At 40.7% G+C, this 25,495-nt stretch overlaps 1 protein-coding gene across 21 annotated transcripts in view; it reads left to right on the top strand.

The window, feature by feature from the left end:
• The first annotated feature begins 463 nt into the window (after positions 1–463).
• The window catches only part of ERICH2 (glutamate rich 2), a 66,199-nt gene continuing 41,167 nt past the window's right edge, over positions 464–25,495 (top strand). For 2 of the 21 annotated variants that reach the window (XM_081577842.1, XM_081577841.1), the window contains exons 1-4: positions 9,688–9,925; positions 24,331–24,361; positions 24,899–24,947; positions 25,172–25,208. In XM_081577842.1, coding sequence (XP_081433968.1) covers positions 9,729–9,925; positions 24,331–24,361; positions 24,899–24,947; positions 25,172–25,208 — 314 coding nt within the window. In that variant the 5' untranslated portion in view covers positions 9,688–9,728. Of the gene's footprint in view, positions 866–9,687; positions 9,926–24,330; positions 24,362–24,898; positions 24,948–25,171; positions 25,209–25,495 lie in introns of those variants that run through there. The other 19 variants (XM_081577863.1, XM_081577857.1, XM_081577862.1 and 16 more) reach the window with 15 other exon arrangements.

Genomic DNA, 25,495 nt, shown 5'->3' with positions numbered 1-25,495 from the left:
TTAACATTTTAGAAGATGAGGATTAACTGTAACTGAAATCAATATTTCATGATATGGTTTAATAAAATAGATACTAACTACATTATTTAACAATGTTCACCAAATCTGAAGGAAATCACATAAAAGTTTCATCTGTAGCTTTTATCAAATGCATCTATTAAAAATTAGTAGTCCCAGAAATCATTCCAGTTACACTGTAAAGAATCAGCATTATTAACTTACACTGAATTGCTGTTCAGATTCTTTTCTTTCTAGCTAATGGCATGGCCCTAAGGATGAATACTGAGAATAGCTAAAAAGATTTGCCAATATTAAATACATTTTAAAAGCCATTTTTAGCATCCAGTATTTTTCATCAATCCTCTTTGTTCTCCTGGACTCCCCCCAAGAATGCTCTGTGACCTTGACAATAGTCTAGGGGTGGAGGAGACTAGGTCAAAACCTGTCATCACTTACACCACCCCACTCTATGATGTATCACAACTGAAACCATTTCAGTGTGGCTGAACACCCCATTTATAATGCTGGTTTCACTTTAACTGAATATACTTAGAACAGAGGAAGACAGACAGTCCAACATGTTCAGGAGGACTTGATCCATCACAAAAAGTAACTGCCCTTTGACTTGGTCCAGGAGGCATGTACAGCATGGTAGTCACTTCTGAGATTTAAGATGGATGAGGGGTATGCCTTTTTTTGGTAAAGTGAGAGGAGAAGCAGAAACATTTTAGGAAAGAGTCCAGACAGATGTTAAGGATCCAGCAGCCAATTCCCTTAACTATTTTCCTCTTGAAAGCAACCACAGTTTGAAGACCACTGGTGCAGGAGAAGGAGAGCAGATGGACATGTGGCATGTGGCATGATGGTAAGGGCAACACTGAGGACCCCCTTGAGGTTAACCATAATGAATTTAAAATGAAACTAGTCATGTGTTTCCCATTAGCCACAGTCTGCTGGGCTGATACAGGCAGGAAGAAGGTAGAGAACTGGATTTAACCAGGGCTATGGATTTAACCAAGCAAGTAGTTTTGAGAATTCAAAGATGTGATACAGGCAGATAATGAACAGCAGAATAAAAAGAAAGAAACTAGACTGTTCAAGAAAGGAAATGTAATCACAGTGTACTACTAGACTGTGTAGCAATACCTTTTTATGTACATTTTAGCTCCTGCCTTGTCATACTGTCTAAGACCAGATTCAAGTAAAGGGTAGTGGTAGCTTTGTCTAAAGCCTAGTCTAAAGTGGTAGAAGTGGATCTGGAGAAAAGTACATGGTGTGGAGAGATATTCAAGATGATGTGACTTAACTTGGTTATGGAATAGATATGGGGAATGAAAAAGAAATATTTGTCCAGGCCTCTTGCTAATGGTTTTTGTTTCGTTTTTTTTTAATGGGTGAAACTTTTATTTATGTATTTATTTTTGGCTGTACTAGATCTTCATTGCTGCACATGGGCTACTCTCTAGTTGCATTGAGAGGTCCTCTCTTGTTGCAGAGCATGGGCTCTGGGCGCATGGGCTTCAGAAGCTATGGCAAGCCAGTCCAGTAGTTGCAGCATGTGGGCTCTACAGCATGGGCTCATTCGTTGTGGCACACAGGCTTAGTTGCTCCTTGGCATGTGGTATTTTCCCAGACCAGGGATCAAACTTATGTCCCTTGCATTGACAAGTAGATTCTTAACCACTGGACTACCAAGGAAGTCCCCTTGTTAATGGTTATACTCACTAAGACAGGAAGCACTGAAGTAGGAAAACATTTCTGGAGGAAGATTATTACTATATTTTTAGTGCTATTGAGCTTGAAGTATCATTAATATATCAAGTGAAGAGATCAAGGAGGTATATGCTATACCAGTTTAGAGGTAAGGTCTGAGAAGGACATACATATTAGGGCATTGATGGTGTTATCCATGGGCAATGAGCCAAATGAATGGATGGGCTCTGTTAGGAAATGAATACAGAGGTTGTAATACAGAGTAAGAAGGGGATTGGAGTATATTGTTAAAAAAAGGGGGGGGTACATATTCCTCTCATCCTGGTTTGCATGACTTTATGTGATGTTGCCTCCCGTTAAGAGGTGAAGTTTATTTCTCCATATCTCTTAAGCCTGAACCAGCCTTGTGACTTCTTGAACCAACAGGAAACAGGAAATGTAATGTTGGGGGAATCAGAGTCTAGATATCAAGAGGCCTTGCAGCTCCCACTCTTGCCTTTGAGGCTGCCATGTTAGGAAGTCTAGATTAAGCCTTCTTGAGGATAAGTGACAAGAAGGAGGCTCAGCCAACAGCCATCGCTAACCAAAACACATGTGCGTAAGTTCATATTAGATCAGCCAGGCCTGCATTTGCTCTCATGTGACTATCACTGTGTGAGTGACCACAGCCAAGAACAGTGGAATCCCTCAGCCAAGCCAGACTCAATTTGCTCACCTATAGAATCATGGACAAATAAAATATTTGTTAGGTTTACATCACTAAATTTTTAAGTTATCCAGCAATAGACCACTCGTTGATGCAGGAGCCCAGGAATGAATCTGGAGAAACTCCAATATTGAAATTTCGGGTAGAGAAATAAAAGTGGTCAAAAAGAAAGGCAAAAAGAAAAAAAAAAGTGGTAGCTGGAGAGATAGGATGAAAATCAGGAAGGTATAGTGTCACAGCAACAAGGAGTAGACCCACAGAAGCCCAAGAGGTATTTGGTGAACGAGGGAATATCAATAGTGTTAAATATGGCTGAAAGGTCAGATAAGATGAAATGAAAAATTCCTGTTGGATTTAATGACATGAAGGTCGTGGTCACTCAGTGACATTTAGGACAGAGGAAAAATTGATAAGTTCAGGTATAGACAGACTTTGAGATGCCTGTAGGGTACTTAGATGCATCTGTCCAGCGCATAGTTAGATTATAGGAGCCTCAAGCCCAGTGGAAAGTTTAAGGCTAATCAGCATGTAGGCGGTAGGACCATTAGTGTGGATGAGGTCTCCAGGGAAAGGATGTGGAGTGGGATGGGGGCAGGATCTTGGGGCACATCAAGGGTTTTAGAGGATCCACACTGGTAGAAATACAAAGAAGTCCTTGAATTAGGAGAACTAAGAGAAAGAAGTGTATGAGAGTTAAAATACTAGTGTTTCAAAAAAAGGGATGAGAAGTAACTGTGTCAAGTGCAGCCTCTGCTCTAGTAAGGCAGGAACCAGAAGGTCCCCCCCCATTGAATGTGGCACCATTTGCTAGAGCAGTTTGAGCAACACTAGGCAATGGCTGAAAATTAGAAGATGGATGCCAGCGGGTAAAGAGAATCACACAGAGGAGAGGGCAAGAGGGCACTTTCGAGGACCAAGTATTTTGCTTTTTATATTAAATGAGAGGAAAGAAGTAGTTTGAAAAGAAAGGGTTACCCCATAATGGGATATTTTTTCCAACATTTGCTTTTCCAACTTTCATAACAAGTTCTTCTACTTTTATTTAGTATTTACAGTATCACCCTTTCTCTTGATATGTAGTTGGTTAAAATTCACAGATTTGTTGGCTTTTTCCATTAGAATTTTAGGCTAGCTGACTCTTAATTAAGTTGGGGAGGGACAAGGCATTTTTTTCTAACTTGGAGCTATTTTCCAAATCACAAAGGAATTATCTAGTATTCTAAGAATTCTCAAATGATGCTAAGAAAATAAGTGAAATTTCCTGGTTAAAAAAATTTGAAAAAGACTATACATTTGAAATTTCCCTCTGAGACACTGACAGAGTATATTAGACTGATAAAATCTCCATCTGAGACTTCCTACCTTATGCAAAAAAAAAAAAAAGCAAAAACCCAAAAAACAAAAATAAAAACCAAAAAAAAAACACCGTCCCATTAAACTAATTACCTGGAGAATGCTTTTTTCTCTGGATGTTATTAACACATCAAAAGAATTTCACCTAATACCAGTATATGAAACCCTGCTACAGCAAATTGGTTCTAAGTTCTGTAGACTCCCATAAGGTTTTACAATAGAGAAGGTCTTCTTCTTACCTCTAGATTTAGGGACTCATCTTACCCCAGGAACTTGGAGCCCACTGTAGACTACCTACAGTGAAGAATAATGGTGTCACCACCAATTACCTTGGGGACCCTTTTGTAACACCAGGGTAGGGGGTGGAATTAACAAAAGATTTGATTCAGGATAAAGATAGTCGAGAGGTCAGCAAGAGACAATGTCTTTAATTAAGGCTAATGAAGTTTCCTGTTCTGTGAAAGGATTGATGATTTATTACAAACCTTCCTAGAAGGATGTGAGTTGAAGACAGGATCAAAGTGCCTCTTTATATGTGTGGAGGAAACAGTCACCTTAAATTAATACATACAATTGGAGATGGTAACATATTTGGAAATTCTGATGGACTAAAGAAGAGTCAAGAGAGACTTCCCTGGTGGTCCAGTGGTTAGGACTCCATGCTTTCACTTCAAGGGGCAGGGTTTTAATCTCTGATCTAGGAACTAAGATCCTACATGTCTTGTAGCTCAGCCAAAATTAAAAGAGGAAGAAGAAGAATCAGGATATAATGTCCATCGTAATGGGATGATCCACATTAGGGGTTGAAAGAAGGAAATCTGTGGAGCACAGATTTGTCAGTATGGCCGTGTGCTGTCTCCAGAGTGACTCAGAGAAGAGCAGAGAGCGGTGGAATTCAGGTTGGATCCGCTGTGAACTCTGATGGAGTCTAGCCTGAACTGATGGCCAGCCTCCCCCTTCCCATCTTATTAAAGTGATTAAGTACAACCAGCCTTTAAAAAAGAAAAGATTGTTATTTCACATATATACTTATATTTAAATTCATCCACACATGAAGAATTGGAAGATAATCATCATTTACATGAGACCTAAAATAACAGTGTTCTAGCTCCAGGCTCCTTCTACTGTCTCTGCAATAATAAACAAACATTTTATGGCACTCTCCTGACTGGATTCCAACATGTATGAAAATCAAAGCAAACACAATCTTGTATAATAATAAAGGCTATCCTTAGTATGATAATCAGAAAGCTCACTATTTGGAGAAAGTTGGATATAATAAACTAGTTAATGAAATATTTATACAGACAGAACTATATGAAGTTGGTTGACCACTTTTAATCCACAAGTGACAATTTCATACGTTTCAACCTTATGTATGAACATTTTAATCATCAAAGAATAGTAGGGTGTGTGTGTGTTTGGGGAAGTGATTATTACCTTTAGTAATCTCATGAAATTCCCTAAATACATTGGTTAACTTACATGATATTTCTTGGACAAAATTAACTATAAAATATGTTAAATCTAGTGTCTTATAGGAATGTTTATGTTATAACTTGGGGTCAGGAAAAAGAAATCTGCCTTCAAGTTAAAAAGTGTAAAGATACAAAATGTTTCACACAGGAAGGCAAAAGAAAGAAATGCAGACAAGCCTTTTGTTTACAAGAGGAAAGCTGGAAATAAAATAGTTAACATTTTAACTGTGAGAGGAGGAAGTAGGGCAATTTGCATATACTTCAAACAATCTCACACTGTTGAGAAAACCTGCAAATCCTGCAAAGAATTAGAGGGAAAAGCCAAAGTCAATACACTTCAAATACCCTTGATGTTTCACAGACACTAACAAGAAAGCATCTTCTGGGTAAGTTCACACGTTGCACAAAATAAATATTAATTCTGTTGTTGGTAATTTTCCAAAAAGTTAATATTTTACAGTTCAGAATTTTATTCCTTAAGTTTGCCTTTGAAGCTGGAAAATTGCTTTTTGAAGCTATGTTTTCATAATCCTAGGAATTCAGTCTAAGAAGGAAAGATGCCATTAAAGACCTATTTACAAAGATGTTCATCAAAGCCTTATTTTTATAGTCACTGTTCATCACTTAAATCTTATGCCTAGCGTAGTGTCTAATATAAAGTAAATACTCAATAATTATTCTTGAAAGAAGGAGTAAATTACAAATAAATTGTGGCTTATACATATTATATAATATATGACCACTAAAAATGTTTTTGAAGACTTATTAAGATTGGGGAAATAGACATTGGAGAGAGTGTTAAGCAAAGAGAGATGCTAACAATGTGTACACTATCTAATACAAGTTTTAGAAAGTAAATATATACATGCACACAAAAGGCTAGAAGGAAAAGTAAAATTATTGACTAAGTTGGTTTTTCTTTGTGTTTCTCTTTATGTTGCAAATTTGTCATGAGCATGTATTACTTTTATAATCAGAAAAACACTAAATGTTAAACATTTTTCATCATGCTCTGCTAACAATTAGACGTGATACAAAAATTTACCATTAAAAACTGTGGAGTTGAATAAAAGATAGTTGTTGGGAGATTCATTATTTCTATAAGTGTATTTGGCTTTTCCCCTTCACTTTGTCAGAATAAACCATCACTAGATACATATTTTTATAATTTATTCAGTGGCCTGAATGCACCGTCAGAGCTAAACTGTGCTCTACTTTTAACACCAAAAATAAATTCTGTACAAAAGTTAGAGAGATAGGTGAGTTAATTCATTTCTTTCTGTCTTTTTGTAGCTGGAGTGTGTGCACGCACTGAGTTGTGTTCAACTCTTTGCAACCCCGTGGGATGGGCTTCTCTGTCCATGGAATTCTCCAGGCAAGACTACTGCAGTGGGTTGCCATTTCCTCCTCCAGGGACCCAAGGATCCAACCGCATCTCCTGTGTCTCCTGCATTGCAGGCAGATTTTTTTTTTTTTTTTTAATCACTTGAACGGTCAGGGAAGCCCCTCTTGTAGCTTACCCTCCTTTTATTTCCTGGAGGAGAAAATGGCAACTCACTCCAGTAGTCTTGCCTGGATAATCTCATGGACAGAAGTGCCTGGTGGGCTACAGTCTGTGGGGTCACAAAGAGTTGGTCATGACTGAATGACTTTCACTTTCATACCACTTACGTCCACACTTGGTCATGAGTGGATACCTACATAATGGCTACTGTGAAGCTCCAAAGTATTCAAAGGTCTAGGGCCCCAGAACTGGCCAAATTCACTTAGTGTTTGAGGAGCAGTTACATAGAAGTCCACAACCTGTAGAAATTGTACACCAGTGGTGACATCCAATCACAGGATATTGAGGGACAGGACCCCTCTCTCTCCACAATTTCTTTTTTTTCTTCCAGTTTTATTGAGATATAATTGAATACAGCACTGTATAAGTTTAAGGTGTACAACATAATGATTTGACTTATATACATGATGAAATGATTACCATAATATGTTTAGTGAACATCCATCACCTCATGTAGATACAAAATTTCTAGAAAAGAAAAATATTTTAGGTGAATTATTCCTAAAGTTATTCACACAAAGATGAAGTGTAATTTTTCTTTTCATCAGGGAGAAATAGAATAACCAATATGGGTTCAAACAGGCCCTGGACCAGGCACTTTAGCTAACCTTTAATTTTTCTAGCTATTCTGGATGCAGGGACTTTTATTCATATACATAGTGTGAAGTGAAGTGAAGTGAAGTCGCTCAGTCGTGTCCAACTGTCTGCGACACTATGGACTGTAGCCTACCAGGCTCCTCCCATGGGATTTTTCAGGCAAGAATACTGGAGTGGGTTGCCATTTCCTTCTCCAGAGGATCTTCCCCACCCAGGGATCGAACCCAGGTCTCCCTCATTGTAGGCAGACGCTTTTACCGTCTGAGCCACTGGGGAAGTTATACATAGTGTAGTAGGAGTAACAATAATAGCTAAGTGTTATTGATCAATTGTCATGTGCCATGCTCTGTGTCAGGGGCCTATTTTCTTCAGGTCTATTCTGAGCAAGTACTTTGATCATCCCCACTTTGTACTTGAAGACCCTGAGGCTCAAAGTAGAAGTCCTGTCTGTTTACTCCTTCATGTGGAGAAAATATCTTTATTCTCCAAGATCATTAAACCATTTTTGCCCCTTCTTTCAGGAACAATAAATACTGAAAACACTGTTTTCAACAAATGGACTCTTCTCTTGCAGGGAAGAGGGGTAGGAAGAGTAAGTTTAACCCATTAGATTTGGGGATTTCTTCCATTCCCTTGGAGCAGGATGATGGGAATAGCCAGTTAGACATTACCCATATATCAGTAGTAAGAAACATTCATCAAAACTAATGTTTTAAAAGGTATTGATCAAGAAGTATAATGAATTTTTTGTTTGCCTCTACTGAACAAAAAGTCTTCAATCAAACATAAGACATAAGGGTGTTCCTAAAATAGAGGAGACAGTGGTTTGCTAGGAGTATATGGAGTATATGTCAATGACTTAATTGAGCTCTTTAAAAAACTTCCATTCTGAAACTTCCATTTCTGATCTTTTTCCTTTACCTCTTTCCTACCATCCTGGGCTCCAAGGAGGTTTAGAGTGAATATGAACAAATGATTAAGAGAATTTTAAAATAACAGAATCTCTATATACACTCAGTTCCTGAAATGGTCCACCTGGCTCCATTTTATATAAATACAATTATAAATTTTACCATTTTTAAGCCTGTCTACATGTCAGAACTTTATATACTTTGTCATTTGAAGCTGACAAACATCTACCAAAGCACATATTTCTTGAGAGCACCTAAGAGGTGAAATAGCGATTATACCTTATATCATATGGCTGCTTAGTGAAATTAGAATCCAGATTTGATTCCAACAAACAGGCTCCCTTCAAAACACGTGACTTGGCAACAAATAGATCCTGGTGATTCCCTGCATCCCAAATGGAGAAAAACAACCAATTCCTTCCTAGAAGCCAAGCTTGAGGGACAGTTGGAATTTTCTAATAACAATTACCACCCCCTTCTGTGACCAAAGCAGTATTTAAGCAGTAAAACCTTTCCAGCGGCAATGTCAATTACCCATCCCAGGACTTGGCCCCCCTAGAGGGAGAGGAGGGTCCCTGGTTTTAATTACTTGAATCTGATCTTGGGAAACGCGTTCCAGAGACCGCCCCCTGCCACGCCAGGAAACCCATAGTCTTCTCGGGGCTATCTTAGGTTGGGGGACGAAATCCTGCAGAGGACATTTGTTCATCCACATCCAGGGACAACCCTCTCTCCCAACTCATCTTTTACTCCACAGGTTTAAAACACAAAGGAGGCCACCTAGCCTTTTCCCCCTCTCCTCGCCAAAAACATGATCAGGTGTGGACAAGGAAATGCCAATCCCACTCCAGTCTGCCCTTCTCACGGTAACTGGTGCACGTGAGGACTTTCAAACAAATGTGTCCGAGGTGGTGGTGGTTTAGTCTCTAAGTCGTGGCCGACTCTTGCGACCCCATGGACTGTAGCCTGCGCGGCTCCTCTGTCAATGGGATTCTCCAGGCAAGAATACTGGAGTAGGTTGCCATTTCCTTCTCCGGGGGCTCTTCCAGACCTAGGAATTGAACCCGGGTCTCCTGCATTGCAGACAGATACTTTACCGACTGAGCTATGAGGGAAGCGTCGACAGTGTATGCACTCAATTCTCTGAGTGGTAGGAGTCCGACCTCGGGGCTCCCTGGCTCCGGGGTTGCCCAAGTTCCTAGACTCCTGGATCATGCTCCGCCCCCTTCACGCCGCCTCAGCCCTGCCCCGCCCCCTCAGTCCACCTGCACCTCCCCCGACCCCTTCTCAGCGTACTCTGCTCCAGCCGCGCACGCGCTAGCGCGCCGTCTCGTCTCCATGGCTACGCGACGTCTACTGCTCCACGCTCCCAACACCTAGCAGACCAGGAGCTGGGCTAGCTTTCTATGTCAACCCTTCCGATGCTCCTCGTGAGAGGGCCACAGGCGGGTAAGAGGCGCCGCACCGAGCACGGTCGCCGTCTCCCCATCCCCGCGAGCAACCTGACCCAGTTCTTACCTCAGACTCCCTCAGGCCCGGCGCCTGAACCCGCTCCAGGTTCGGGCTCTGGCGTCCCACCACAACCCAGGCAGTGCGCGAGAAGGTAGGGGCCGCGCGATCGGAGGTGCACCTCGTACTTTAGCTTCTTCCTCTGGCTGTAGTTCGGAGAAGGCAATGGCACCCCACTCCAGTACTCTTGCCTGGAAAATCCCATGGACGGAGGAGCCTGGTAGGCTGCAGTCCATGGGGTCGCTAGGAGTCGGACACGACTGAGCGACTTCACTTTCCCTTTTCACTTTCATGCACTGGAGAAGGAAATGGCAACCCACTCCAGTATTCTTGCCTGGAGAATCCCAGGGATGGCGGAGCCTGGTGGACTGCCGTCTATGGGATCGCACAGGGTCGGACACGACTGAAGCGACTTAGCAGCAGCAGCAGCAGCAGCTGGCTGTAGTTCGGCACTGAGGAAGGGATATTTGTGTCCCTGTGGGTGTGATAACTAAGCGGTTCTAACAGGCGCATCTACACCACCATTCTCTGACCTGCCGATTCGCACATGACAACTGCCTCCCCCCTCACCTCCCAAAAAACAATGAAAATAGCCACGTTCCATCCCAGGGCTTCTGGCTCCTCCCTCGGTCCTCAGGCACCCGCCCCTCTTTTTTTTCCTCTAACTTTTGTGGGGCGAGGCGGAGGTGGGGGGAGGACAGCTTAATGGCCAATAAAGAGGAGCAGGGACTCAGCTGGCTTATGGTTAATACTTCATTACTCACTAGACTACTTGCTTGGCCATGAAGAAATTTCTTTGGAATTTGAGCAAATCATTTAACCTCCCTGGACCTTATTTTCATCTTCTGTATAATGATAGGTTTGGACAACGTATCACTTCTAAGATCCAGTCTTCCGCCTTCTGTGAGATAATCAAATTGACTTCCAAAATCGAGACCCTGTTCAAACTATACTGTGCCCCTGTAGCGTTTTAAATTAACACCTGGCGTAATTATAAATTGTCTGACTTCCTAGAGGGCATAAGTGAAATGGACGAATCTGTTTTTACCCCCAAGAGAGTCCTGAAAGTTGCTTTTTAAAAATAGAGAAAGACACTGAAAGTGTCTTTTGATTTGTTTCATTCTCCTAAAACTAAATACAAATGATCCCCAAATCCTCTATGTTAATTTTTTTTTTTTTGTAATTGAAGTTTTGTCTTAACTCTCAGGAAAACAACAGCACTGCTCTTTAAGTGTTGAGTTTACCAGAGCTGAATTCCAACACCTTTGTAGGGATTCAGCTGCATCATTCCAGAATTTCAGAACTTTCACCCCCCCACCCCCCCAACACACACACACTCAGCACCACCGTTTGGGTTCAATCTGCAATGTTTTCTCCCCCTTCATTGCCCCATCCAGGCTCAGTTGTGCACTTAGAACTCTAAGTCAGAGTTCAGATTCAGCGCTGTCTTTGCTAGGCTATAGGTAGTAGTAACAATAGGAGGAGGAAGAGTTGGAGTGGTTAGAATTATAGGAGCAGATAGGCGCTGCTGTCATTTACTGTGAGCTATTTATATTAATCCTCCAAGTACTCTGTAAAGCAGGTAGTATTGAAACTGCTGGGTGGCATTTTGGAGGCTTCAAGGAACTCCAGTTCTTCATGTCTCAGCACAGAAAGAATTCAGCAAGAGACAAAGTAATAGATAAGAAGTGACTTATTAGAATAGGATGCTTCTGAGGGTGACAAGTTGGAGAGGGCACCACACCCAGAGCTAAGTAGTCTATAGTTTTATAGTCAAAGGAAAAGTGGGGAGGAAGAGAAGACCACCTTCTTCCTCATTAGACATCAGGCTTCCAGCATCAGTTCCTCCTCCACATCTGGCAGGGGAGTTTTCTTTTCCCATGTGGTCAAATTGGGATTGTTATGGTGCAGTGGAAATGAGCAAAAAGTGCTGTGCTGTGCTAAATCGCTTCAGTTGTGTCTGACTCTGTGTGACCCTATGGACCGCAGCCCGCCAGGCTCCTCTTGTCCATGAGATTCTCCAGGCAAGAATACTGGAGTGGATTGCTGTACCCTCCTCCAGAGGATCTTCCCGACCCAGGGATTGAACCCCTGTCACTTACTTCTCCTGCAATGGCAGGCAGGTTCTTTACTTCTAGCACCACCTATACTAACATATGGCATATCTCATAATCATCATTTTATTATGTCACCTTTTCCTTATATTTTTGTTTTCTGTGCATGCAGAAGAATGTATCCTGGGAATCATTCACTTGCTAACCTCACTGGGCAGAATGTGGGTCTCATTCCACCATTGTTTTATTGTTTTGGGACATGTCTCATGCTTCTGTTGCATGGTTTTGTCGCTAAGAAAACCTACTTTCTTGAGTGATCATTAACTTACAGGAGTCTCCAATAGTTCTTTATTTACAATCCCCTAGTGGGATTAACTATTTAATCACTCTGTCCCTTTCAGTATTTTTGTCATTTTACACTTGAGGAGAATGAATCATAGAGGGATTAAGGAACTTGCTCAAGATCACACCATTTGCTGGGATTTGAACATAGGCAGTCTGACTCCAGAGTCTGAACTCCTTGCACTGTATTATGCTGTAAAGGTAATATGTATAATTTATAGGTAGTCACCTTTAAATATGAATGTAAGTGATAGATGATCACTGAAATCATTTTATACACACTTGAGACTTTGCAGTGAAATATTACCTTCCCCTGTCCGATTTCCCCATTAAGCTCCTCTAGGATGGAAGTGAAAGTCGCTGAGTCGTGTCTGACTCTTTGCGACCCCATAGACTGTATAGCCCATGGAATTCTCCAGGCCAGAATACTGGAGTGGGTAGCCTTTCCCTTCACCAGGAGATCTTCCCAACCCAGGAATTGAGCCCAGGTATCCCACATTGCAGGCGGATTCTTTACCAGCTGAGCCACAAGGAAACCAACCCATGCATCCTCGAGGATGGTGCTTAATTAGCTGTCTCTCCTCACAATTTCAGGGCCTGAGCATGTAGCTGTCTACCTATAATTCTCCCTTTGCCTGTTCGAATAAAAGGTAATTTATAAAAACAAATAGCACAAAAGGATGAAATAACTACACATGTAGGATGAAGAAAATATATATCTTTCAATTTTTTATTACAAAAAAATAGATGTTTTACTTTTTTTTGGTACTAAGTCTTTTTAAGATTTTCTTATTATTTCTTTTTCATTGTGCTGGATCGTCATTGCTGCCCGCAGGCTTTCTCTACTTGCAGTAGATGGGCTTCTCACTGTGGTGGCTTCTCTTGCTGCAGAGCATAGCCTCTAGGCACGAGGGCTTCAGTAGTTGCAGCTCTCAGGCTCTAGAGCATGGACTGTAGTTGTGGCACACGAACTCAGTTGCTTCGTGGCATGTGAACTCTTCCTAGACCAAGGATCGAAACTGTGTCTCCTGCATTGGCAGATGGATTCTTACCCAGTTCACCACCAAAGAAGTCCAGTACTAAGTCTTTATAATCTGATGTGCATATCTCAAATCTAACTAATCGCGTTTTAAGTGCTCAGTTGCCACATATGGTGAGTGGCTACCATATTGCAAAGCTCTAGTTTAATATGTTTTTTTCCTTTACTCTGTTGTTGCTTCCCTGATAGCTCAGTTGGTAAAGAATCCACCTGCAATGCGGGGGATCCCGGTTTGATTCTTGGGTCGGGAAGATCTCCTGGAGAAGGGATAGGCTATACCCACTCCAGTATTCTTGGGCTTCCCTTGTGGCTCAGCTAGTAAAGAATACATCAGCAATGCAGGAGATGTAGGTTCCATCCCTGGGTTGGAAGATCCCCTGGAGATGGGAAAGGGTACCCACTCCAGTACTTTGGCCTAGAGATTTCCATGGACCGCATGTATATTCCATGGGGTCACAAAGAGTTGGACATGACTGAGCAACTTTCACTTTCACTTCACTTGTTGCCTTCCTTCTTGTTCTATTCATTTAACAAATGTTAATGTTTACCAAGGACCAATTTGTGTGACATGGAGTACATTAAGTACTAGAGATTTTTTTCTTAAGTGGCTTAAATTTATCTGTTCTTTGTAGCCCAAAAAACTAGCTGAATTAACCGAGTTGTTGACTGGGGTTTTGGTTGTTGACAGTCAATTTTTCCTTAAAAGCTAGGGCTGTATCCAATAAAACCTAAGAATTGGTGGGAGCTATGTTTTGCATCATGTGTAGAAAATCTATCTATATTGAGAGACAGAAGAATGAGACCCATGGGAAAGGAGAAGCAGAGATGAGCAAGAGAAAGTCCCCACTTAAGCACCACACTCTTGTGACCACAGCTGTAGCCACTGTGTCCTGATTCCACACAGCTTGTGTATTCAACTCTTGGATTCTATGAGCCAGGGCTTCCCTGTTTGTGCCTAAGCTACCTTGAGCATGGTTTCTGGAACTTGCAACTGGGAATTCAGGCTCATACAGCTAAGAGACATTAAGTGCATACTAGACTGAGCGACTTCCCTTTCACTTTTCACTTTCATGCACTGGAGAAGGAAATGGCAACCCACTCCAGTGTTCTTGCCTGGAGAATCCCAGGGATGGCAGAGCCTGGTGGGCTGCCGTCTATGGGGTCGCACAGAGTTGGACACGACTGAAGCGATGTAGCAGCAGCAGCAGCAGCTTTAACTTTACCTGTGTTCTCAATTACTCTGCTTTTTCCCTAGAGTCAGTGATCTTTCTAAGCAAGTATCATTAATTTAGGGCTTATGTGATTGATTAATTAATTTAAAGTCCTTAGAGCTAGCCTGCTTGTCTCAATCACAGTAAAGCCTGCTTTTTGTTTCCCTAAGCAATCTTAATCAGCCCCTTAAGACATCATCTCAGTTTTTCCTTTGGATGAAACATCAAGTGGTTTCTACCATGTCCCTCCTATGTGCCAGGCACTGTACTAATCCCCTTACCCAGATCATCCTACTTAATGCTTATAATGAGCCAATGAAGTTGGCACCGTAGTGACCCGTGCTTTACAGATGGAGAAACTGGGGCCTACAAAAGCTTTAACTCACCCAGGCTTACATACTGCTCAGTCACTTAAGTCGTGTCCGAATCCCTGCGACCCCATAGACGGAAGCCCACCAGGCTCCCCCGTCCCTGGGATTCTCCAGGTAAGAACACTGGAGTGGGGTGCCATTTCCTTCTCCAATGCATGAAAGTGAAAAGTGAAAGTGAAGTTGCTCAGTCGTGTCCAACTCTTAGGGACTCCATGGACTGCAGCCTACCAGGCTCCTCCGTCCATGGAATTTGCCAGGCAAGAGTACTGGAGTGGGGTGACATTGCCTTCTCCGCCAGGCTTACATACGAAGTGGCAAAATGGAATATGAACCCAGTGTCATTACTCAAGAACCCAACTTTTTTTTTTCTAATTGACGTATAGTTAATTTCCACAGTTTATTGTGATCCACAGAGTCAAAGGCTTTGGCATAGTCAATAAAGCAGAAATAGATGTTTTTATGGAACTCTCTTGCTTTTTCGATGATCCAGCGGATATTGGCAATTTGACCTCTGGTTCCTCTGCCTTTTCTAAAACAAGCTTGAACATCTGGAAGTTCACAGTTCACATATTGCTGAAGCCTGGCTTGGAAAATTTTGAGCATTACTTTCCTAGCATGTGAGATGAGTGCAATTGTGCGGTAGTTTGAGCATTCTTTGGCATTGCCTTTCTTTGGGATTAGAATAAAAACTGACCTTTTCCAGTCCTGTGGCCACTGCTGAGTTTTCCAAATTTGCTGGCATATCGAGTGCAGCACTTTCACAGCATCATCTTTCAGGATTTGAAATAGCTCTACTGGAATTCCATCACCTCCACTAGCTTTGTTTGTAGTGATGCTTTCCAAGGCCCACTTGACTTCACATTCCAGGATGAGTGATCACACCATCGTGATTATCTGGGTCATGAAGATCTTTTTTGCACAGTTCTTCTGTGTATTCTTGCCACCTCTTCTTAATATCTCCTGCTTCTGTTAGGTCCCTACCATTTCTGTCCTTTATTGAGCCTATCTTTGCATGAAATGTTCCTTTGGTATCTCTAATTTTCTTGAAGAGATCTCTAGTCTTTCCCAATCTGTTGTTTTCCTCTATTTCTTTGTTTTGATCGCTGAGGAAGGCTTTCTTATCTCTCCTTGCTATTCTTTGGAATTCTGCATTCAGGTGGGAATATCTTTCCTTTTCTCCTTTGCTTTTCGCTTCTCTTCTCTTCCCAGCTATCTGTAAGGCCTCCTCAGACAGCCATTTTGCTTTTTTGCATTTCTTTTCCATGGGGATGGTCTTGATCCCTGTCTCCTGGACAATGTCACGAACCTCTGTCCATAGTTCATCAGGCACTCTATCAGATTTAGTCCCTTAAATCTATTTGTCACTTCTAGTGTATACTCATAAGGGATTTGATCTAGGTCATACCTGAATGGACTAGTGGTTTTCCCTACTTTCTTCAATTTAAGTCTGAATTTGGCAATAAGCAGTTCATGATCTGAGCCACAGTCTGCTCCCGGTCTTGTTTTTGCCAAAGCCTTTGACTGTGTGGATCACAATAAACTGTGGAAAATTCTGAAACAGATGGGAATACCAGACCATCTGACCTGTCTCTTGAGAAACCTGTATGCAGGTCAGGAAGCAACAGTTAGAACTGGACATGGAACAACAGACTGGTTCCAAATAGGAAAAGGAGTACATCAAGGCTGTATATTGTCACCCTGCTTATTTAACTTCTATGCAGGGTACATCATGAGAAACGCTGGGCTGGAAGAAACACAAGCTGGAATCAAGATTGCTGGGAGAAATATCAATAACCTCAGATATGCAGATGACACCACCTTTATGGCAGAAAGTGAAGAAGAACTAAAGAGCCTCTTGATGAAAGTGAAAGAGGAGAGTGAAAAAGTTGGCTTAAAGCTCAACGTTCAGAAAACTAAGATCATGGCATCTGGTCCCATCACTTCATGGGAAATAAATGGGGAAACAGTGGAAACAGTGTCAGACTTTATTTTTTTGGGCTCCAAAATCACTGCTGATGGTGATTGCAGCCATGAAATTAAAAGACGCTTACTCCTTGGAAGGAAGGTTATGGCCAACCTAGATAGCATATTTAAAAGCAGAGACATTACGTTGCCAACAAAAGTCCGTCTAGTCAAGGCTATGGTTTTTCCAGTGGTCATGTATGGATGTGAGAGTTGGATGGTGAAGATAGCTGAGCGCCGAAGAATTGATGCTTTTCAACTGTGGTGTTGGAGAAGACTCTTGAGAGTTCCTTGGACTGTGAGGAGATCCAATCAATCCATCCTAAAGGAGATCAATCCTGGGTGTTCATTGGAAGGACTGATGTTGAAGCTGAAACTCCAATACTTTGGCCACCTCATGCGAAGAATTGACTCATTGGAAAAGACCCTGATGCTGGGAAAGATTGGGGGCAGGAGAAGAAGGGGACAACAGAGGATGAGATGGTTGGATGGCATCACTGACTCGATGGACATGGGTTTGGGTAGATGCCGGGAGTTGGTGATGGACAGAGAGGCCTGGCGTGCTGCAATTCATGGGGTCGCAAAGAGTCGGACACGACTGAGCGACTGAACTGAACTGATAGTTAATTTACAATGTTGTGTTAGTTTCTGGTGTCAGCAAAGTGACTCAGATATATATATACACACATATACATGTACATACAGTATACTTTTTCATATTCTGTTTCATTATGGTTTATTATAAGATACTGAATATAGTTCCCTATGCTAGAGTAGGGCTTTATTGTTTATTTTATGTATAGAAGTTTGTATCTGCTAATCCCAAGCTCCTAATTTATCCTTCCAACTGCTTTCCCCTTTGGTAGCCATGTTTGTTTTCTATGTCTGTGAGTCTCTTTCTGTTTTGTAAATAAGTTCACTTTTATCATGTTTTTAGATTCCACATATAAGTGATACCATATGCTATGTCTTTGTCTGACTTCACTTAGTATGATTATCTCTATGTCCATCCATGTTGCTGCAAATGACATTATTTCATTTTTTATGACTGAGTGGTAATATTCCACTGTATATATGTAGCACATCTTCTTTATCCATTCATCTGTTGATAAACATTTCGATTGTTTCCATGTCTTGGCTTTTGTAAATAGTGCTTCTATGAACATTGGAGTTCATGTATCTTTTTAAATTAGAGTTTTTTCTTAATTTATACCCAGGAGTGGGATTGCTGGATCATATTTTTAAGGACCCTCCGTACTGTTTTCCATAGTGCCTGCACCAGTTTACCTCCCTACCACAGTGTAGGAGGGTTCCTTTTTCTTCACACTCTCTCCAGCATTTATTATTTGTAGATTTTTTCATGAGAACCATTCTGACCGTGTGAGGTGGAACCTCATTGTGGTTTTGATTTGTATTTCTCTAATAATTAGTGATTTTAAGCATCTTTTCATGTGCCCATTGGTCATCTGTATGTCTTCTTTGGAGAAATGCCTATATAGGTCTTCTGCCCATTTAAAACAATTTTTTATTGAAGTATAGTTTATTTACAATGTTGTGTTGCTTTCAGGTGTAAGCAAAGTGCATCAGTTATGTACATACATGTATCCACTCTTGTTTAGATTCTTTTCTCATAAGGGATGTTAGAGTATTGAGTAGAATTCCATATGCTATATAGCAGGTTCTTATTAGTTATCTATTTATACATAGCAGTATATATAGATCAGTCCCAATCTCCCAATTTATCCCTCCCCTCCATTATCTCTTGGTAACCATAAGTTTGTTTTCTACATTTGTGACTCTACTTCTGTTTTATAAATAAGTTCATTTGTACCCTCTGTTTTTTTTTTTAGATATCACTTATAAGTGGTATTATATGATATTTGTCTTTCCATGTCTGACTTACTTCACTCAGTATGGAAATCTCTAGGTCCATCCATGTTGCTACCAATGGCATTGTTTTATTCTCTTTTATGACTAACATTCCATTGTATATATGTACCACATCTTCTTTATCCATTCCCCTGTTGATGGACATTTAAGTTGCTTCCATGTCCTGGCTATTGTAAATAGTGCTGCAGTGAATATTGGGGTGCATGTATGTTTTTTTGAGGCTGGCTTTTATTAGGTTCTGGGAGGAAGCTGGGGAGGGTTGTTTTGAACAAAAGCTCATTGGAGGAGAATGAGAGTTCAGAGTTGTGGTGGTTTCTTGTTGGCACCAAGTGGTGGGCAGTTTGTTGTTACTAAGGTGACCGGGAGCTGACTGTAGATCAGATCATGAACTCCTTATTGCCAAATTCAGACTGAAATTGAAGTAAGTGGAGAAAACCACTAGACCATTCAGATATGAGCTAAATCAAATCCCTTATGACTATACAGTAGAAGTGAGAAATAGATTTAAAGGACTAGATCTGATAGACAGAATGCCTGATGAACTATGGATGAAGGTTCGTGACATTGTCCAGGAGACAGGGATCAAGACCATCCCCATGGAAAACAAATGCAAAAGAGCAAAATGGCTGTCTGAGGAGGACTTACAAATAGCTGTGAAAAGACGGGAAGCGAAAAGCAAAGGAAAAAAGAAAAGATATTCCCATCTGAATGCAGAGTTCCAAAGAATAGCAAGGAGAGATAAGAAAGCCTTCCTCAGCAATCAATGCAAAGAAATAGAGGAAAACAACAGATTGGGAAAGACTAGAGATCTTTTCAAGAAAACTAGAGATACCAAGAAAACATTTCATGCAAAGATAGGCTCGATAAAGGACAGAAATGGTAGGGACCTAGCAGAAGCTGAAGATATTAAGAAGAGGTGGCAAGAATACACAGAAGAACTATACAAAAAAGTTCTTCATGACCCAGACAATCACGGTGATGTGATCACTCACCTAGATCCAGACATCCTGGAATGTGAAGTCAAGTGGGCCTTAGGAAGCATCACTACGAACAAAGCTAGTGGAGGTGATGGAATTCCAGTAGAGCTATTTCAAATCCTAAAAGATAATGCTGTGGAAGTGCTGCACTCAATATGCCAGCAAATCTGGAAAACTCAGCAGTGGCCACAGGACTGGAAAAGGTCAGTTTTTATTCTAATCCCAAAGGAAGGCAATACCAAAGAATGCTCAAACTACCACACAGTTGCACTCATCTCACACACTAGTAAAGTAATGATTAAAATTCTCCAAGCCAGGCTTCAGGTATACGTGAACCGTGAAATTCCGAATGTTCAAGCCTGTTTTAGAAAAGGCAGAGGAACCAGAGATCAAATTGCCAACATTCGATGGATCATTGAAAAAGCAAGAGAGTACCAGAAAAACATCCATTTCTGCTTTATTGACTATGCCAAAGCCTTTGACTGTGTGGATCACAATAAACTGTGGAAAATTCTGAAACAGATGGGAATAGCAGACCACCTGACCTGTCTCTTGAGAAACCTGTATGCAGGTCAGGAAGCAACAGTTAGAACTGGACATGAAACAACAGACTGGTTCCAAATAGGAAAAGGAGTACATCAAGGCTGTATATTGTCACCCTGCTTATTTAACTTATATGTAGAGTACATCGTGAGAAACGCTGGGCTGGAGGAAGCATAAGCTGGAATCAAAATTGCCGAGAGAAATATCAATAACCTCAGATGTGGAGATGACACCACCCTTATAGCAGAAAGTGAAGAAGAACTAAAGAGATGAAAGTGAAAGAGGAGAGTGAAAAAGTTGGCTTAAAGCTCAACATTCAGAAAACTAAGATCATGGCATCCGGTCCCATCACTTCATGACAGATAGATGAGGAAACAGTGGCTGACTTTATTTTTCTGGGCTCCAAAATCGCTGCAGATGGTGACTGCAGCCATTAAATTAAAAGACACTTACTCCTTGAAAGGAAAGTTATGACCAACCTAGACAGCATATTAAACAGCAGAGACATTACTTTGCCAACAAAGGTCCATCTAGTCAAGGGTATGGTTTTTCCAGTGGTCATGTATGGATGTGAGAATTGGACTATAAAGAAAGCTGAGCACTGAAGAATTGATGCTTTTGAACTGTGGTGTTGGAGAATACTCTTGAGAGTCCCTTGGACTGCAAGGAGATCCAACCAGTCCATCCTAAAGGAGATCAGTCCTGGGTGTTCATTGGAAGGACTGATGTTGAAGCTGAAACTCCAATACTTTGGCCACCTGATCCGAAAAGGCCCTGATGCTGGGTAGGATTGGGGGCAGGAGGAGAAGGGGACGACAGAGGATGAGATGGCTGGATGGCATCACCGACTCAATGGATATGGGTTTGGGTGGACTCCAGGTGTTGGTGATGGACAGGGAGGCCTGGCGTGCTGCAGTTCACGGGGTTGCAAAGAGTAGGACACGACTGAGCGACTGAACTGAATTGGACTGACTCAAGGTGTGTGGGAATCTTCTTTCTTCCTGCTGATAGTGAATATTGAGACTAGTGATTATGCATGAGAACCCACCCTTTGTGGCTTCCTGACTCCATTTTATATCAGGTGTCCTTCATCCTTTTTACCCACAGCATCCTTAGTGGCACCCTAGTGTTTGAGGGAATGCCCCCTGCACACAGATTCTGTACCATTCTGTAGATGAACAAAGACCCTAGGGTGTGCATGGGAGAGTCTGTTTTGCAACTTGAAGCACCTCCCAGTGTGTTCCTGGGTGGCCACTCCAGACTGAAGGTGGAACTTCAGGTAAGCTTACCAGTCAGAAGGGGTGACATCTGCTTGTTGTGCTGGGATCATGTCTTGAAGGCTGTCAGAGACAGAACAGAAGTAGTGCTTGTCCAGTCATGTCCGATTCTTTGCAACCTGGTGGACTGTAGCCTGCCAGGCTCCTCTGTCCACAGAATTTCCCAGGCAAGAATACTGAGATGGGTTGCCATTTCCTTCTCTGCATGTATCTTTTGGAATTATGGTTTTCTCTGGGTATATGCCCAGGAGTGGGATTGCTGGGTCATATGATAGTTCTATTTTTAGTTTTTTAAGAACCTGCTTAATGTTCTCTATAGTTGCTGTGCCAATTTGCATTCCTACCAACAGTGTAGGAGGAAGGTTCCCTATTCTCCACACCCTTTCAGCATGTATTGTTTGTAGACTTTTTGATGACAGCCATTCTGACCCACGTGAGGTGATATCTCATTGTAGTTTTGATTTGTATTTCTCTAATAATTAGTGATGTTTGAGCATCCTTTCATGTGATATTTGGCCATCTGTATGTCTTCTTTGGAGAAATGTCTATTTAGGTGTTCCATCTATTTCTTGATTGGGTTATTTGATTTTTGGTGTTGAGGCATGCACTGTTTATATATTTGGAGATTAATCCCTTGTCGGTTACATTGTTTGCAAGTTCCCTTTTGTTTATTTTTGTTTTTATTTTTTTTGCCTTGTGAGACTGATCCTAGAAAATATTGCTATGGTTTATGTCGGAGAATGTTTTGCCCGTGTTCTCTTTTAGGAGCTTTTTTGGTGTCACGTCTTAAACTTAGATCTTTAAACCAGTTGGAGTTTATTTGCGTATTTGGTATGAGCGAATGTTCGTTTCATTGATTTACATGCAGGTGTGTCCAGCTTTCCCAACACCACTTGCTGAAGAGACTTTTTTTTCTGCATAATATAGTCTTGCCTTGATTGTCGTAGATTAATTGACCATAGGTGTGTGAGTTTATTTCCAAAGAGCCCCAACTCTTGAGTATTACTTTGTACTGCCTCCCAAAGATTTGTTCAGTTTTATGAAAGGAGATTAAATGAACATTTCCTAGGTAACAATAAAGCCAGACCTTGCAGCAGAGACTGGGTTTCCATCAAGGGCTGGGATCTGCACATCATAGGTCTTTCTTTTGCAGGTGAAAATGGAAAATGAATTATATACATTGATGTTTCGTCCAGGTAAAGGATGGAAGTAGCAATCCATAAAGACCTTAAAGCTAGAAGGGAAAGGAAAGCTCTAAATACAGTAGGAAGAGCCAGATGGGCACCCATAGGATAGGGGAATCTGTGGCATGAAAGTACGTCTCAGGAGAGGTTACCTTAGATTTCTTTTGCTGAGATCTTACTTGGTTCATTATTGCGTAGTTTTGGCTTCAGAGCTCCACTGCTGTAGAGAATCAAGAGTAGAATCTTTCATTTATCCTAGAGCTTGGTCTTCTACAACTGTTTTCCCAGAAAGATGCCTTGCTTTTCTGTGATCCTTTGGCTCTCTCTGTGAGCTTCTTAGAGGAATAATCAAATTAATAACATATATAATATCTGGCTTGATCAGGGTTCCCCAGAAAACACTGCCTAAAGCAAAAGTGTACTATCGCAAGGGCAAATCAGTGTGAGGAAGGCACATTTAAAAAGAGAAAAACTTAATGCAAAATAATGAAGCTTCTCTTTTTATTGTCTACAGTTTTGGTCCTGAATTTTATGTTCCAGAAATCCCTAGATATTACTACTAATAATTTTTAAAGCCTGGCTTGGAATATGGGGACTGTTGGGGAGGAAAGGGCAAGTGAATTTTAAAAAAACTTAAAAGTTGATTTTTCTCTTTACAATTAGAATGAAATTTATTCAGATATATAAAGAACTAAGTTATAGGAAAATCAGTCTACATAGGCTAATTTTTAAAAGAGAAAACATTGTAACTTGTAAGTATTGATAAACTCATAAGGGAAATTTTATTAGGTAAGAATTATATTTTAAACTGTATCTTTGGATAAAATCAAAGGTTTATTTCTAAATGTGTTTTTTTGAAATATTTTACTAAAAATACTGCATCTTGAAATATCACTGAAAAACTTCTTGTTCTGACTAATATACATTTATAAAGGTGTTTTTCATAACACGGATAAACTAATATGTGGCAGATAGTTTGGTTTACATGTTGTTTTTCTTTGTTAATGTGGGAAAGGAAAGCAGTGTTTTAAACACATGCCACACTGAATTTGTGGTTTCTGGGGTCAACTGAGTAGGAAAGGGATACCCTCAACCTGCTGTATCATAACAATATTTGGATCCAGATCTAGAGTCCAAGCTACATAAAACCAAAAAGGTAACATAATTAGAGGCTAATTTAGTACATCACTTTTCTAATTTGCAAAATTATCGCTAAATAGCTCTTTTTACATAAACTCCAGGGCTTCCCTGATAGCTCAGTTGGTAAAGAATCCGCCTGCAATGCAGGAGACCCCAGTTTGATTCCTGGAGAAAGGAACCCACTCCAGTCTTCTGGCCTGGTGAATTCCATCGATTGTATAGTCCATGAGGTTGCAAAGGGTCGGACATGACTGAGCGACTTTCACTTCACTTCAAGGTGAAATGGGAAGAGGAAGCTTTAATTTCTTTATGCTTTTTTAAAATCAGATTTCATAATCCAGAGGAATAATGTTTTTCACTTAGTATGAAAATAATGCTGCTAAAAACGATGCTAAAATACATGCTTACTGCCCTGCTGACAGACTGAGTTGTGCATTCTGTTTTATTTATATTCCAAGTTTATAAAAATGTTTAAAGACTTACAGAGTAAATATTTTGGTTTTTTGCAGGAATCATCTAGACAGGACAGATGCTGTAAAGGTAAAAGTATATAAACTAATTTTTAGGATGCTTTAGTTCTTTCTTATCATCAATTTATATAGTTTTGGAATAACTGACTTTAGCATAAAATTGTATTTTAGCCTGAAAGTGAAAGTCGCTTAGTCATGTCTGACTCTTTGCAACTCCATGGACTATACAGTCCATGGAATACTCCAGGCCAGAATACTGGAGTGGGTAGCCTTTCCTTCTCCAGGAGATCTTCCCAACCCAGGGATCAAACCCAGGTCTCCTGCATTGCAGGCAGATTCTTTACCAGCTGAGTCACAAGGGAAGCCCAAGAATACTGGAGTGGGTAGTCTATCCCTTCTCCAGCGGATGGATCTTGCCGACCCAAGAATCTAACAGGGGTCTCTTGAATTGTAGGCAGATTCTTTACCAACTGAGCTATCAGGAAGCCCCCTATATTTTAGCCTAGATGATAAAAATGTTCATATACAGGCTGTGAATAAATTATTCAAGTACCTCAAGCTAAAATAATATTGATAATGCTAGTTTTTATTTCTGCTTCTCTCATAGGTACCAAAAGATAGAGAGAATGGCAGATTGCTAGTGTTTGATCCAAAGGGTAAATGATTTATTACTTTAAAAGAATATATTTGATCAACCTTTTGTCCTAAATATTAAAAAGATAGTCTATAGGAATGGTTGAGTGTGGTTGAGCTAGCAATTAAATCCTTTATTATACTGCCTGTCACTCAAACAATGCCTAAATATTTGCCAGTCAGGAATTTCTATTAAGAACATCACTATTGATAAAATACTGGGTTGAGTTTTTTTCTTCTCTTTCAGAAAAAGTGATGATTGAACCAAATGAAGGAATGTCAGAGTAAGAAGATGTCTCTCATTGAGCATCTGATCTATCATGCCTTTTAAGCAATTAGAAGTAGATAATGCAGTCATTTGTCACCCAATTAAATTTGAAAGGCCAGAAATGCATGGATTAGCACTTAGCTTTTGCTTCAGTCAAAGCAACTGTTTCTTAGATAAGAGGACATTTAAAATGAAAAATGAATTTTGATAAAAATGAAGGGGTATAGATAATATTCAAACCTACTTCTCAACTGCTTAAACACCAAGTAGTCTGTATTTTACTTATATAACTTTCATTGCTCA

The sequence above is a fragment of the Giraffa tippelskirchi genome, chromosome 3 (assembly GCF_054371585.1).
Source record: "Giraffa tippelskirchi isolate mGirTip1 chromosome 3, T2T-mGirTip1v1.2.pri, whole genome shotgun sequence".
In the NCBI taxonomy this organism is placed as follows: Eukaryota; Metazoa; Chordata; class Mammalia; order Artiodactyla; family Giraffidae; genus Giraffa; species Giraffa tippelskirchi.
The sequence above is the reverse complement of the archived record's forward strand: the minus strand, read 5'-3'. Positions and strand labels throughout refer to the sequence as shown.